A 15,943-nucleotide genomic window follows, 5' to 3' on the forward strand; every position below is an offset into this window, starting at 1 on the left:
CCCTGTACCCTGAAGTCTCTGCTTACAGCCTCATTTCTACCTACCCTTAAGGAGCCCACAGATAACTGGGGGGACACAGGCACGTAAAAACTCACAGTGATGAGGCATGTAAGTCATACACCTCTCATGCTAAGCGGGGAACCCTCATGGGAAACAGCCCCAGCTGGTGTGAGAACAACTGACAGACAGGGCAGATGGGCTGAGAAACACACGTGCGTGTTAGCAATGTGCCCTCTGTGTGTTTCCCAGGTGGTGTGGGAAAGAGGGCTCAAGGTCAACTGGGGATTTTCTCTTCTTCAGGCAAAGAAGGGTCTGGAGGTTGTTTAAACAGAGGCCTCAGAACTCACCAACCTAGAGAGAGACAGTGTTTTAACCAGCCCCGCAACTTCTCAGGAAGTAGCATTGATCAAATCAATACATTTTGTAGCTCCTGGTGAGTAATTGGCATACATTTTTACCTCCCTCCCCAACACCTTCTTATAAACAGAGCTATCTGAAAGGCAGCAGAACCATAAATCTGCTATTTCTGATTCTCAGAGACTCAGGGCATCTTAGGAGGACCAAAGGATCCTAGGAGTTCCAATCTCGTTTGGTTTTGTTCTTATTCGTTTCATCTAAACTCAGCTTTAACCTATTGCATGTCATTTATCCACCATGTAGATGTGCATGGCCAATTTTCCAGTTTAGGCTGCCTCTTGCTTGCCAATCAACAGACCTCTAGGTCAATTGACTACATCAATCAGCTGGTATGTGCTAAAGGAATGCAAATTAATTTTAATATTCGGGTGAGAAAAGCATAATCAGGGAGGCTGAGCTCTGCAAAGAAAAGAGCACAAGTCAGATTTTAAGAAAAACACAGTATTTTTGTATTATTTGACATTCTTGGATTGTCTGCGCTTGGTTCTTTCTCATCCTGGTACAGACATGATCTTCAGGACCTCACCCCTACTTGCCTGTCTCTCCCCCATGCCATAGTGACTCCCCAACCATACCCAATTCTCTTCTCTCCCCCTGGAACAGACCAAATCCATTCAAGCCCCTAGTCTCTGCACGTGCTGATTCTTCTATAACATTCTGTTGTTGTTTTAGTTGCTAAATCATGTCTGACTCCTTGCGACCCTATGGACTGTAGCCCACAAGGCTCCTCTGTCCATGGGATTCTCCAGGAACCAATACTGGAGTGGGTTGCCATTCCCTTCTCCAGGGGATCTTTCAACCCAGGGATCAAACTTGTGTCCCCTGCACTGGCAGGCGAATTCTTTACTGCTGAGCCACCAGGGGAGCTCCCAGGACATTCTTACCCTATGCCTTTACCTGGCTGGGCCCTATCCTCACAGGGAGCCCAGGCCACCCCACCTAGAGCGACCCAGCAGCCCGTCTGAGGTTCCTTACTGTTTCCTGCCACGTTTCATTGTTTGCATGGCTCTCCTCATTATGGAAGCTGCCTCAGACATTTCTGGTTTTCCGGTTTCTTGTTCTCTCTCCCCCTCCTAAGATGCAGCTTCCCCAAGGACTGTTCCATCCTGTTCAGTGCCTGGGCACTTGGGAACTATTTTCTGGATGAACGAAAGAGCGAGCAGATTGTATCTGTGTCAGTGAACACTGATGACCACAGCCCACGCCCAGAGAGCAGGCTGCATTCCGTTCCATTTTCCATCAAAGGCGGCGGGGAGCAGCCCCTGGTGATGATGGTAACTATGGCAATAACAGGCTTTGGGCACCTTCTCTCCAAGCCATCATCCACCTCCCCTCTCCCTCCCTGATGTGTATGAAGCCTTAGCATGCGGGCGGTTATCAGAACTTCCCCCAAAACTCCATCCTCATTATCTTAGCCTATGCAGATTGAGTCCTTTTTATCTTCATGCATAAATCAAGGCCATCAGCCCTTAATCATCTGTGCTGCTCTTTTCGGAACTCTGCCCCATCTACTGATGACTTTGCGGGTGGCCCAGAGACAGCACTGATGGCCCGGGATGATGGCAGGGGGTTCCTCCCCGAGGTCTGCGGGAGCTACTGATGAAGGCCTCTGGGACATGAGCCTTGCCCTAGGCTTCTGTAGCCTCTCTCTGTCCCCTCAGGGCCCCCTGTCAGCACCTCCCGCAGCCAACCCTCCAGATGCCACGGGCAGGGCACAGGGAGAGGGCACATGTCCTGCCTGCCTGGACTGCCAGACGGATGGACAGACCGACAGATGGCCACCAGGCTGCCTCTCCCTGGGCCAAGTGCTCTAACAGACAGAGTCACTGAGACAGAGACAGATGTAGGAAAGCGAGATTGATTTTTGCCTTCTGCCCTGAAGACTATTGATTTGTTGATAGGAAACTCTAGGAATCTGTTCTGAACTAGAACAGAGCCCCAACTTTGAAGCAAATGTAATCAATATGTAAGAAGCTGCAGTCAAGAAATCAGGAAGTGAGAAAGAAAGTCTTTGGGTGCTGGAGGGCTAAACCAGAGAGATTGTAGGCATAAAGGAGAAGTTATAACTTTAATTACAGAGATACTTTTTTAAAAAATATAAATTTATTTATTTTAATTGGAGGCTAATTACTTTACAATATTGTATTGGTTTTGCCATACATCAACGTGAATCTGCCATGGGTGTACACGTGTTCCCCTTCCTGAACCCCCCTCTCACCTCCCTCCCCATACCATCCCCTGGGTCTACAGAGACACTTTTCACCCTATCTCTGTCAGATGGGTACTAAGGGCTGACTGCATTTTGCTAATATCTCTTGGAAGAAAGTACTTATAAAAGAGTGGATGGTAAAGAGTTATTAGTAAGAAAAAGAAAAACATCAGCTTTGTGCTGCTTTGGCAGCCCCCAGGGAGAGGTGCCGGGGTCTGGCCACATCCTTGTTGGTAGGGTTTTAATTTTTGTTTTTAATTTGATACCTTATGTTCTGTGACGTGCACAAGATTAAGGGAACCTGATGACTTGTTGCATCTGTACACATCCTTGTATTAAAACATTTCCAGCAGCCTCAGGGGTTCTCTGCTGTTCTCATTCTCCCAAAGTCCAAGAGTAACTATCATTCTGGCCTCTATTACTTTAATTAATTTTTCCATTAAAAAAAGTATTTATTTTCCTTATGTTGGGTTGCACTGGGTCTCTGCTGCTGCGTGGCATTCTCCAGTTGTAGAGAGTGGGAGGCTGCTCCCTAGCTGTGGTGCACGGGCTTCTCACTGCAGCAGCTCCCCTTGCAGCAGATCACAGGCTCTGGGTTCACAAGCTTCCATAGTTGTGGCTCCAGGGCTCTACCGTGTAGCCTCAGCAGTTGTGGTGCACAGGCTTAAAGCTGCTTCACAGCACGTGCAATCTTCCTGGACCAGGGGTCAAACCCAGGTCCCCTGCATCTGCAGGTGGACTCATCCATCATACCAACAGGGAAGTCAAACTTTTCCTCTTTCTAACTCTTATTAATGTGATTCTTTTGAGTCTGACATCTTTTGACTGTCCCAGATCCATCCACATGGAAGTATATATACAAGCTCTTGCTTTCTTATGCTGTGTGGCAGTCCACTGTATGAATATTCTATAATTTATTTACCCATTCTACTAACTGATAGATATTTGGACTGTTTCCAGTTTGGGGGTTTATGCATAAGGCTGTTTTAGATACTGTTACCTATGTGTATATATTATGTTTAGTTGTGAAGTCCTGTCCGACTATTGTGACCCCATGGACTGTACCCTGCCAGGCTCCTCTGTCCATGAGATTCTACCAGGCAAGAACACTGGAGTGGGTTGCCATTTCCTTCTCCAGGGGATCTTCCCAACCCAGATATCGAACCCAGGTCTCCTGCATTGAAGGCAGATTCTTTCCCAACTGAGCTGTTACCTAAGCATATATAAATAAGTGGACCTAAACACTCATTTCTGTTGGGTTATACCCAGAAGTGGAATGTTGGATCCCAGAGTAAGCACATGCTTTCAGCTTTCGTAGGCACTGCCAAAGAATTTTTCTCACCAGCAGCATACGAGAGTTCCAGTGGCTCCACCTTCTCACCAACGCTTGGTGCTGTTGGTCTGGTGGACGTGGACTAGCATTTCATTGTTCACATGTGTTTTCCTGGTGACTTATGTTGGGTCAGCACCCTCACATGGGTTTACTGGCCAGTTTGTACAGGAAACATTAAAGGAGAAGATCAGAAAATATCACCTTGCCCATTCCTCTCAGGACATGATCTACTCCTACTTCAGTTCAGTTCAGTTGAGTTGCTCAGTCGTGTCCGACTCTTTGCGACCCCATGAATCGCAGCACGCCAGGCCTCCCTGTCCATCACCAACTCCCAGAATTCACTCAAACTCATGTCCATTGAGTCAGTGATGCCACCAGCCATCTCATCCTCTGTCGTCCCTTTCTCCTCCTGCCCCCAATCCCTCCCAGCATCAGAGTCTTTTCCAATGAGTTAACTCTTCACATGAGGTGGCCAAAGTACTGGAGTTTCAGCTCTAGCATCAGTCCTTCCAATGAACACCCAGGACTGATCTCCTTCAGAATGGACTGGTTGGATCTCCTTGCAGTCCAAGGGACTCTCAAGAGACTTCTCCAACACCACAGTTCAAAAGCATCAATTCTTCGGCACTTAGCCTTCTTCACAGTCCAACTCTCACATCCATACGTGACCACTGGAAAAACCATAGCCTTGACTAGATGGACCTTTGTTGGCAAAGTAATGTCTCTGCTTTTGAATATGCTGTCTAGGTTGGTCATAACTTTCCTTCCAAAGAGTAAGCATCTTTTAATTTCACGGCTGCAATCACCATCTGCAATGATTTTGGAGCCACAAAAAATAAAGTCTGACACTGTTTCCCCATCCATTTCCTATGAAGTGATGGGATCAGATGCCATGAACTTAGTTTTCTGAATGTTGAGCTTTAAGCTAACTTTTCCCTCTCCACTTTCACTTTCATCAAGAGACTTTTTAGTTCCTCTTCACTTTCTGCCATAAGAGTGGTGTCATCTGCATATCTGAGGTTATTGATATTTCTCCCAGCAATCTTGATTCCAGCTTGTGCTTCTTCCAGCCCAGCGTTTCTCATGATGTACTCTGCATAGATGTTAAATAAGCAGGGTGACAATATACAGCCTTGACGTACTCCTTTTCCTATTTGGAACCAGTCTGTTGTTCCATGTCTAGTTCTAACTGTTGCTTCCTGACCTGCATATAGGTTTCTCAAGAGGCAGGTCAGGTGGTCTGATATTCCCATCTCTTTCAGAATTTTCCACATTTTATTGTAATCCACACAGTCAAAGGCTTTGGCATAGTCAATAAAGCAGAAATAGATGTTTTTCTGGAACTCTCTTGCTTTTTCCATGATCCAGCGGATATTGGCAATTTGGTCTCTGGTTCCTCTGCCTTTTCTAAAACCAGCTTGAACATCAGGAAGTTCACGGTTCACGTATTGCTGAAGCCTGGCTTGGAGAATTTTGAGCATTACTTTACTAGCGTGTGAGATGAGTGCAATTGTGCGGTAGTTTGAACATTCTTTGGCATTGCCTTTCTTTGAGGTTGGAATGAAAACTGACCTTTTCCAGTCCTGTGGCCACTGCTGAGTTTTCCAAATTTGCTGGCATATTGACTGCAGCAGTTTCATAGCATCATCTTTCAGGATTTGAAATAGCTCAACTGGAATTCCATCACCTCCACTAGCTTTGTTCATCGTGATGCTTTCTAAGCTCCACTTGACTTCACATGCCAGGATGTCTGGCTCTAGGTGAGTGATCACACCATCGTGATTATCTTGGTTGTGAAGATCTTTTTTGTACAGTTCTTCTGTGTATTCTTGCCACCTCTGCCTCTTCTTAATATCTTCTGCTTCTGTTAGGTCCATACCATTTCTGTCCTTTATCGAGCCCATCTTTGCATGAAATGTTCCTTTGGTATCTCTGATTTTCTTGAAGAGATCCCTAGTCTTTCCCATTCTGTTGTTTTCCTCTATTTCTTTGCATCGATTGCTGAAGAAGGCTTTCTTATCTCTTCTTGCTATTCTTTGGAACTCTGCATTCAGATGCTTATATCTTTCCTTTTCTCCTTTGCTTTTAGCTTCTCTTCTTTTCACTTCTCTTCTTTCCCCAGCTTTTTGTAAGGCCTCCACAAACAGCCATTTTGCTTTTTTGCCTTTCTTTTCCATGGGGATGGTTTTGATCCCTGTCTCCTGTACAATGTCACGAACCTCTGTCCATAGTTCATCAGGCACTCTATCTATCAGATCTGGTCCCTTAAATCTATTTCTCACTTCCACTGTATAATCATAAGGGATTTGATTTAAGTCATACCTAAATGGTCTAGTGGTTTTCTGCCAGGGGCGGAGCCTGGCAGTTTTCCCTACTTTCCAGAAGATAATTCCATGGGGAGGGAGTGGTCTCAACTTTCAGACTGGACTTGTCACATTCTCAGGGATCATCCTCATATCTCTTTCCTTCTCTGTACTTTCTGAAACAGATGAGCTCTTCCATCAAACACTGTCTACCGCATTCCCTCTCTTTTCTGCACATCGCCTCTGCTGGCTCTTTCCCCTCTGCTTAGATACCTGCTCAAGTCCTTCCTGCCACAATAGCAACTGTGTCTTAGCAACAGTACCATTACTCCAATCCCTTGATGGCAACACACATCACCCACCATGTCTCCACTCCTTCCTTCCACTGCTAAGCTTGGGAAAGTGCCATGCAGTCACCGGGTATTCTTTCCCTCCTCTGGGCTGCTCCTCACACCACAGCACAGGCTCACCCGGTGCAGCTTCAAAGACACAGCCCTGACATAGGCTGAAAGACATCCTGCTTCTTGAAGGGACCCAAGGCATGTGAGGTTGCATCACACATGGACACTCTCACTGCTGATGGCTTCTTTCTTGGAGTCATCTCTTCCTTGATGCCCCGTGATGCACGAGTTTCTTTGAGGCCTCCTCTATTTCCTCATGGGTGGTGTTTCACTCTTCTATTTCTACACAATATCCTTCTGTAAATTCCACTCCCATGTCCTCAGTGACCATACACACACTGATGCAATCCACATCTCCCTCTCCAGTCCTCAACCACGCACAGGACATCATGTGGATACATCACGGCCATCTCACACTCAAAACTTCACATCTGAACTCACAGCCTTCCCTACAGATCTGATTCTTTTCTGCTACTTTCAGGCTTCACAAATGGTACCACCCCCTGTCTGAGCCAGAAACCTGGAAGTCATTTTTGACCCTTCCCTCTCCTTGTGCTGTGAGATCACGTTCCCTATCAGGTATAAGTAATCCTGCTTCTCATGAGTGGAAACTGGTTCTCTTTAGCAGGCCAACTCCAAAGGACTGGAGGCAGATGTCTGTGGTTTACTGTTGAGAAGATTGGTAAGGCCACACTTGAGCTCGGGGAGCAGGAGTGTTATGATCTACTTTATATCTGCCATGGGCACAAAAATGGAGGAGAGCAAATGGCTTCTAACCTCTATATCTGTTGACCGTGGTTTCATGTTGCTGAGAATATTCTTGCTTTTTTAAGCTCCTGATCAAACCCTACAGGATTGGCCAAAAAGTTCATTTGGGTTTTTCCATCACATCTTATGGACAGAATGATCTTTTTGGTCAACCCAGTACTAATATTTCAAGATCCATCTTGATTCCCCTCTTTGTTCATCACATCTTCCCCCTAATTCTCCAGTTTACACCAATTTATGGACTTCCTGGCCTGTCACAATGCTTCCTATGCACATTTTATATTTTAGCTCTTTATTATCATGAACTTTAAGCAACTGCTTCAAGCGGGTAAATCTTACTCCAAGTAAATACTCTGAAATTCTTCTGCACACAGACCACATGTATATTCTGCTACAGGAGCAGCATGGTCTGGGCTGTTTGACTGGTCTCAGTCAATGCTTATGGTATTACAAGCACTGGCAGCCTCCCTGTGTGGGGCAGAGGCGGGTGGGTGACACAGACTCACCTAGCAGCTGGTTGGCAGAAGAGGTGGTGAGGTTAAACTGCTGCTCCAGATACTTTCCCAAGAAGGCAGCGAAGCCAGCCACCACTGCAATCTCCATGCAGGCGGCCAGGATGATACAGGTAAACACAGGGTTTGAGAGCAGGTGCTTGGTGACCTTGGGGATCACTGCAGGGAGAGAAGCAGATGACCAAGGTCATAGATACTGCACTCCCAGGCCTTCTGCCCCCGAGGTCCCACTTTGACCCATCCCAGTAAACAGCACCTGGTTGCTTAGGCCGAGGCCTATAATCTGTAAGTCAGCCATAATTGTGAAAACTCTGGCTTCAAAATACACACTAATATTTTCTCAAGTAAACTGAAAACTACTAAAGCAGGAAAAACCACACAATGTCTTTTTTTTTTTTTTAACAGCACACTGGAAACACTATTTTATAAGCCTTTCAAAAATTTTTATTTCTATCCAACATATAGAAAGAGGCATTTGGGGTTTGTTTCGTAAAAGGTAAAATATAACTTAATTATATATTATATTATAAATGCATTAATTATGTTACATCAGTATATCTAAGTTATATATAGATACATTATATTTTATTTTCTTGGGCTCTGAAATCACTGTGGATGATGACTGCAGCCATGAAATTTAAAGAAGCTTGCTCCTTGGAAGAAAAGCTGTAACAAACCTAGACAGTATATTAAAAAGCAGAAACATCACTTTGCCGACAAGGTCCCTATAGTCAAAGCTATGGTTTTTCTAGTAGTCATGTATGGATGTGAGAGTTGGACCATAAAGTAGGCTGAGAACCGAAGAATTGATGCTTTCTAATTGTGGTCCTGGAGAAGACTCTTGAGAGTCCCTTGGATTGCCAAGAGGTCAATCCAGTCAATTCTAAAGGAAATCAACCCTGAATATTCACTGGAAGAACTGATGCTAAAGCTGAACCTCCAGTACTTTGGCCACCTGATGCTAAGAGCCGACTTGTTGGAAAAGACCCTGATGCTGAGAAAGACTGAAGGCAGGAGGAGAACGGGATGACAGAGGATGAGATGGTTGGATGGCGTCACTGACTCAGTGGACACGAGTCTGAGTAAATTCCAGGAGACAGAGACAAACAGGGAAGTCGGATGTGTTACAGTGCATGAGGCTGCAAGGAGTTGGACATGACTTAGTGACTGAACGACAACAAAGTGGATATATCAATATACCTGTGATAAATATTTATAACTGCATGTGTTAAGAAAATATAATCTTTCAACAACTCATTTTATTTTTTATTTTACATTGGAGTATAGTTGATTTAAAATACTGTGTTAGTTTCAAGTATACAGCAAAGTGATTCAGTTATACATATACATGTATCTATTCTTTTAAAGATATGTTTAATCTTAACAGTTTCAAGAAGAATGAAATGCTAGTGTATGCATGTGCTTTTCTTAGTCACTCATTTGTGTCCAACTCTTTGTGACCCCATGGACTGTAGTCTCCCATGCTCCTCTGTCCATGGAATTTCCCAGGCAAGAATACTGAAGTGGGTTGCCATTTCCTACTCCAGTGAATATTCCCGACCCAGGAATCGAACCTGAGTCGCTTGCATCTCCTGTGATGGCAGACAGATTCTTTACTACTATGCCACCCGGGAAGCCCAGTGTACGCATATGCATATATATGTGTGTGTGGGTGGGTGTATTTCACATATATGTGTCTGTATGTATGTGTATCTATATAATCCAACCTCTATCCTGCCCTTCCTTCTCACAACCATAGGTACCTGGCCACGCTTCCATGATCTCTCACATGGGGAAAACCAGGGTCTTCTTTACTACTGTTACTCTTGATCCAATACAGCCCTTCCCTCTACAGTAGCCAGGGGGACCAGGTGTAATCATTTTCCTATTCAGAACTCCAGAATGGCCCAAATCCACACATGGCACGATGGCCCACCGTCTGCCCCTTGGCTGTCTGATCACACTTCTGATCACGCCCCATCCTCGCTCTGGCCCCACCCCAGTTGGACCTGGTCCTCCCCACCCAAGTCTGTGCACTGGGGGGTCTTCCCTCCATTGGGATGCACTGGTCCCAGATCTTTGCTCCATCTGTTCCTCCTTCCTCTGGTGGTCTTTCCTCATCACTCAAGGCAACCTAGAAGCTGCCCTGGTGCTCAGGGTTCAGATGAGGATTAACGGTAGGCAAAAATACTTTGTGGCTTGTTTACCACTTTAATTACCAATGGAACCGAAGCAGGTTTTTGTTGAGCTGGTTTCGTTTCAATCTTATTGTATTATACTCTGTTTTTTAAGTATGTGGTTTCATAAACCACTGGGATTTCACTTTAATTCTGCGCTTTTACAAGAGAGAGATTTGGTATTCTTAATCCTTTGAAAGTAATCACGTTATTTGGATATTTTCAGCCATTAGAATTCTTGGTACAGGGTCTTTGACCAGATCTCTTCAGCTGTGGAGTGATGACATGTCCTGGCAGTATGCAAGGGAGTCTGGGGATACCAGGACGTACCTATCATTTCAATATTTATTCTATTATTCAGATGTACACTTAGTAAAAAAAAAAAAGTTAAATAAAACTGATAAATCAAGTGTTTGGTTTCATGGCTACAATAACTTAGGATGATGCTAGGTTAAAACAAGTAGATTTAGGACTTCCCTGGTGGTCCAGTGGTTAAGAATCTCCCTGCCAGTGCAGGGGACATGGGCTCAATCCCTGGTCTGGGGAGATCCCACATACTGTGGAGCAGCTAAGCCCATGCACCCTAACTACTGAGCCCACGCTCTAGAGCCCCTGCTCTGCAAAGGGAGAAGCCATTGCAATGAGAAGCTACATATCACAATAAAGAGTAGCCTCTGCTTGCTGCAACTAGAAGAAAAACAGATTTACAGTTACTAAAAGAGAAGTCATGTAAATAATGGTACAGCTGGTAAGGAGGTAAGGCAGAAATGTGTAAAAGTGGTATACCAGTGGCAAGCTAGGGGACCTCTGTTCTCCCATAATCATAATAATGTGGAACACTTGGCTCATGGTATACTCGATCCCACCTGTGTGAACAGAAAAAGATAAAAGAGAGTTCCAAATGAAGCAGGTAACATCCCAAGTCTAGGAAAAACCAATCAGGGCCCATGGTCATACAAAATAAGCAGGTGAGCTGTGTCTAGCACTGCTCACCAAGGTGATGAATTAGCCAGCTGTCCTAAAGAAGAGAGCTAATTACACAGGCTCAATCTCATCTCCTAGGAGACAAAACCTCTAAATGGCCCAACTAATTAGAATAAAATAATAATAGAAGATACATAAGTTTTTAATAATGTTAACAGACATGCTCAATTAATCAAAATGACAGAACAATGGGTCAGAGACTGGCAGATACATACAACTTAAAACTTATCATTTCTGGGAAAGATACCAAGTTTCAAAAATGAAAATCTATCTATAAGACAGGGACTTAAGGAGCCTTTGACATAATGAAAGGAACTTAGTTATTGGAATGGACTGAGCCAAATGATTGGAGGCTCAGAATCACCATGCACTGAGCAATCCAATTCTATATTCCAGCTGAGAAGCAATCAGACAATAACCGGAGCTGGTGGCCTCAGCTGTTCTGCAGTGGTTTCAGAAAGTGAAGTCACTCAGTCGTGTCTGACTCTTTGCGATCCCATGGACTCCTCCGTCCGTGGGATTCTCCAGGCAAGAATACTGGAGTGGGTTGCCATTTCCTTCTCCAGAAGATCTTCCCAACCCAGGAATCGAACCTGGGTCTCCCGTATTGCAGGCAGACGCTTTACCCTCTGAGAAACTACTAAAACCTTAGGAAGGCAACTCTTGGATTAAATAAATGCATGCACACACGTGCACAAAACAAAAACTTTAAAAAGGGTGCTGGTGGTTCAGCTGTGTCTGACTCTGCTGCCCCATGGACTTAAATCACCAGCCTCCCCTGCCTATGGAATTTTCCAGGCAAGAATACTGGAGTGGGTTGCCATTTTCTACTCTAGGGGATCTTCCCAACCCAGGGGTCACACCTGCATCTCTTCCATCTCCTGTATTGGCAGGTGGATTCTTTACCCCTAGCACCACCTGGGAAGCCCTTTAAAAAGAGTATGAAGAAGAATAAAGATAAGGGAAAACAACTTTGAATCCATGGTATTCATACAGCTACTTTATTCACATACCTACTTTATTGCAAGTGCACAGGCCTTTATGAGTGTGTTTTGTTCACCTTTTACATGATTTCAAACATTTATAATAATCTTTTTTCAAAAATGTCATTTTGAATAATTGTCTAGAAGAGGTTACACTTAAAATCTGTGTTTAAACGTTGGAAAATTTCCCTTTGTTAAATCCACATTGTTAAGTATTGTACAAATATTTAGAGCAATGTTGATTGCGTAACGTTTAAAAATGTACACTGTTCAACAAAAATAAGAGATTGGGCATAAACAGAAGGTAACGAGGTAAGTATATGTCTTTATGAACAAAAACCCCTGGGATGTTAAGACTCCATCATCATAAATCATTGCTAACGAGTGAAGGCTGGTTTAACACATTGTGATGGTACAATGCATCTGTGACAAGGGATGGGTTGATTATGTCAAAAAGTACCAAGCCTCACAGAGAGTGGTATGGATTACATGAACAACCACAGTGCTTCCTTGTAATAAATGAATTTGGAAGCCCCCAGCTGTTCATGTTTTGGCAGGTAATAACACTGTTGCTCCATCACTGTAGTCTCTCGGCATTTAGATATCTAAACTCTGGAAATACTGTTGACAATCAGTAAGCAGGTTGGTGACATTCTACGAAAACCATCCTTTGCCATATATTTAATTGGAGGCTTCACTTTCCTGTTACTGTGAAGATTCTTTAGATCTGGGGACTTCCAAAGAAAAAGCACCACGGCCACACTTGTTCACAAATACTGCCCCTGAGCTGACACCATCAATATCCAACTGTGTTCTCTGGCTCAAAAATGACACCAATGAGAATTCAAGTTTGATCACATTATCTATTTGATGTTGTTCACTTGCAAAGTTGTGTCCAGCTGTTTGTGACTCCATTGACCGCAGTACACCAGGCTTCCCTGCCCTTCACCATCTACTGGAGTTTGCTCAAACTCATGTCCGTTGAGTCAGCAATGCCATCCAACCATCTCATCCTCTGTCATCCCCTTCTCCTCCCGCCTTCAGTCTTTCCCAGCATCAGGATCTTTTCCAAAGAGTTGGCTCTCCACATCAGGTGGCCAAGGTACTGGAGCTTCAGCATCAGTCCTTCCAGTGAATCTTCAGGACTGATTTCCTTTAGGATTGACTGGTTTGATCTCCTTGCAGTCCAAGGGACCATAAAGAGCCTTCTCCAGCACCACAGTTCGAAAGCATCAATTATTTGGTGCTCAACCTTCTTTATGATCCAAGTCTCACATCCATACAGGACTACTGGAAAGATCATAGCTTTAACTAGACAGATCTTTGTCAGCAAAGTGATGTCTCTGCCTTTTAATACTCGGTCTAGCTTTACTTCCAAGGAGCAAGGGTCTTTTAATTTAGTGTCTGCAGTCACTGACCACAGTGATTCTGGAGCCCAAGAAAATAAAGTCTGTCACTGTTTCCACTGTTTGCCCATATATTTTCCATGAAGTGATGGGACCAGATGCCATGATCTTAGTTTTCTGAATGTTGAGTTTTAAGCCAACTTTTTCACAGCCTTCCTATTTTCTTTTCCTTGATCATGGCCATCATGGTTTACCTGGGGACAAGGAGGGCGCTTCTCAACAAAGACAACTCTAGCTAATGGAACACTTTCATACTTCAGCAAGCATTTTAATTATTCCAGAGATAATTCCATTTCAGTAGGAAGGATTTCTTGTCAAGATAGGAGCCTGCCTGCTTTTGTCTTAATATCGAATGACTAATTTTGCCTCGAATTAGATGTGAAAATCATTAAGTTTGAGAATTATCTAACTGGAGGCCCAGGGAAGACTGACTGGGACTTATTTGTATAAAGGACAATCTTTTTTCCCCATCTACCTGACCGACTTGCCTCTAGAAACGACAGCTTCCTCTCGTGTTTGGCTATTTTCCTCCTAAGTTCTTCCTCCCTTTCTGGGTTTTATTGCAATGACCTGTAGTGCTCTCAAAGAAGATTCCTTTTCAAAGGCTTGGTCTACCCTCCAGAGCCCCAACTTAAGGGGTATTAATTAGCTTGATCTTAGGGCTATTCCCAGTCTTCCAGGCTTTTCCATGCAAATGAAGTATTAAGCTCACAAAACTTGTAACTTTCCAAGGTGGCAGCTGCTAATGAGGTGGCCTAGACTGGTGAACCGAGGCCACACCAGGCTGCCAAACACCTACAGACTCCCGCAGCCATTTGCCTCCCACCTTCTGATTTAGCCTCAGAGGTTGGGAGCTGGCGTGGGAGGCAGGTGGGCCTGTATCACGCAGCTTCACAGCTGGGGAAACCTTTTCACCTCTCATCAGGGGCTGAGTGCTGCTACTGGCAGAATGATTCAAAGTTGGGAAGAGTGACAGGGGAGCCCTCGGTAGGGAAGACAAGTTTTCCACGGCTAGGCTTTGACCACCTGATGCGAGGAGCTGACTCACTGGAGAAGACCCTGATGCTGGGAAAGATCGAGGGCAAGAGGAGAAAGAGGCGACAGAGAACGAGATGGCTGGATGGCCTCACCGATTCAATGGACACGAATTTGAGCAAACTCTGGGATGTAGTGAAGGACAGTGAAGCCTGGCGTGCTGCAGTCCATGGGGTCACAAAGTATCAGACCCGAACTAGCAGTGGAACAGCAACAAGAACAGGCTTCGGAAGGCAGTCCTGTGGGACAGCAGTCCCTAACTCTTTTGGCACTAGGGACCCGTTTCACGGAAGACAATTTTTTCTGGGGTGGGGCGGGGGATGGTTTCAGGATGATTCAAGAACATTACACTTTTGTGTGCTTTATTTCTATTATTATATCAGCTCCACCTCAGATCATCAGGCGTTAGATCCTGGAGGTTGGGGACCCCCTGCTCTAGGATGGAGTTTCCTAGAAATCTGTGGGTCCTGCAGGAGGGAGAAAGGCAGATTTGGAGAAGTCCTGAGGATTAACCCTGGCAGAACATGTCCTGTGTGCCAAGGACCATTCTAACTGCTTATACATCGACTTGCATGAGTCTCATGACAAAATCATGTTCCTGGGATGACTGTGTTTTAGTTGCTCAGTTGTGTGCAACTCTGCAACCCCATGGACTATAGCCCCCCAGGCTCCTCTGTCCACAGGATTCTCAAGGCAAGAATACTGGATTAGGTAGCCATTCCCTTCTCCAGAGGATCTTCCAAACTCAGGGACTGAACCCAGGTCTCCTGCATTGCAGGCAGATTATTTACCATCTGAGCTACCAGGGAAGCCCTCTTTGTAGGATTAAAATCCTCCATTCACAGATGAGAAGACAGTGGTCCCTTGGCTAGGGGAACAAAGCAGAATCTCAAACCCTGGCACCTGTTGCTACACAGCCTGCTTATAATCACTGTGCCATTCTGGTCTGGGTTCTGAGAGGTGCTGATGTTGGCCTGAGGACTAAGCATGTACTCTGCCTCTGGTAACCAAAGTGTGGCTTAATTATTAGAATAAAGAATAATAATGATAAAACATTCCCACTGTGCTTAGAAAAAATGGCCAGATGTGACACGACTAAGGGCTTAGTCCATGTTGTTTAAAAAGAGCAGTAGAAAAGGGATGGACGTGCGTGCTAAGTCACTTCTGCTGCTGCTGCTGCTAAGTTGCTTCAGTCATGTCCGACTCTGTGCGACCCCATAGACGGCAGCCCACCAGGCTCCCCTGTCCCTGGGATTCTCCAGGCAAGGACATTGGAGTGGGTTGCCATTTCCTTCTCCAATGCATGAAAGTGAAAAGTGAAAGTGAAGTCGCTCAGTCGTGTCTGACCCTCAGTGACCCCATGGACTGCAGCCTACCAGGCTCCTCCGTCCATGGGATTTTCCAGGCAAGAGTAC

The 15,943-nt window shown here is 44.9% G+C and overlaps 1 protein-coding gene across 1 annotated transcript in view; it reads right to left on the reverse strand.

Moving 5' to 3' along the window:
* SLCO3A1 (solute carrier organic anion transporter family, member 3A1) overlaps positions 1 to 15,943 on the reverse strand; it is a 301,013-nt gene that overhangs the window by 33,108 nt on the left and 251,962 nt on the right. Inside the window, exon 6 of the mRNA XM_010832180.1 lies at positions 7,938 to 8,102. Coding sequence (XP_010830482.1) covers positions 7,938 to 8,102 — 165 coding nt within the window. The remainder of the gene's footprint in view (positions 1 to 7,937; positions 8,103 to 15,943) is intronic.

This window comes from Bison bison, unplaced genomic scaffold (genome assembly GCF_000754665.1).
Source record: "Bison bison bison isolate TAMUID 2011002044 unplaced genomic scaffold, Bison_UMD1.0 scf7180017860443, whole genome shotgun sequence".
In the NCBI taxonomy this organism is placed as follows: Eukaryota; Metazoa; Chordata; class Mammalia; order Artiodactyla; family Bovidae; genus Bison; species Bison bison.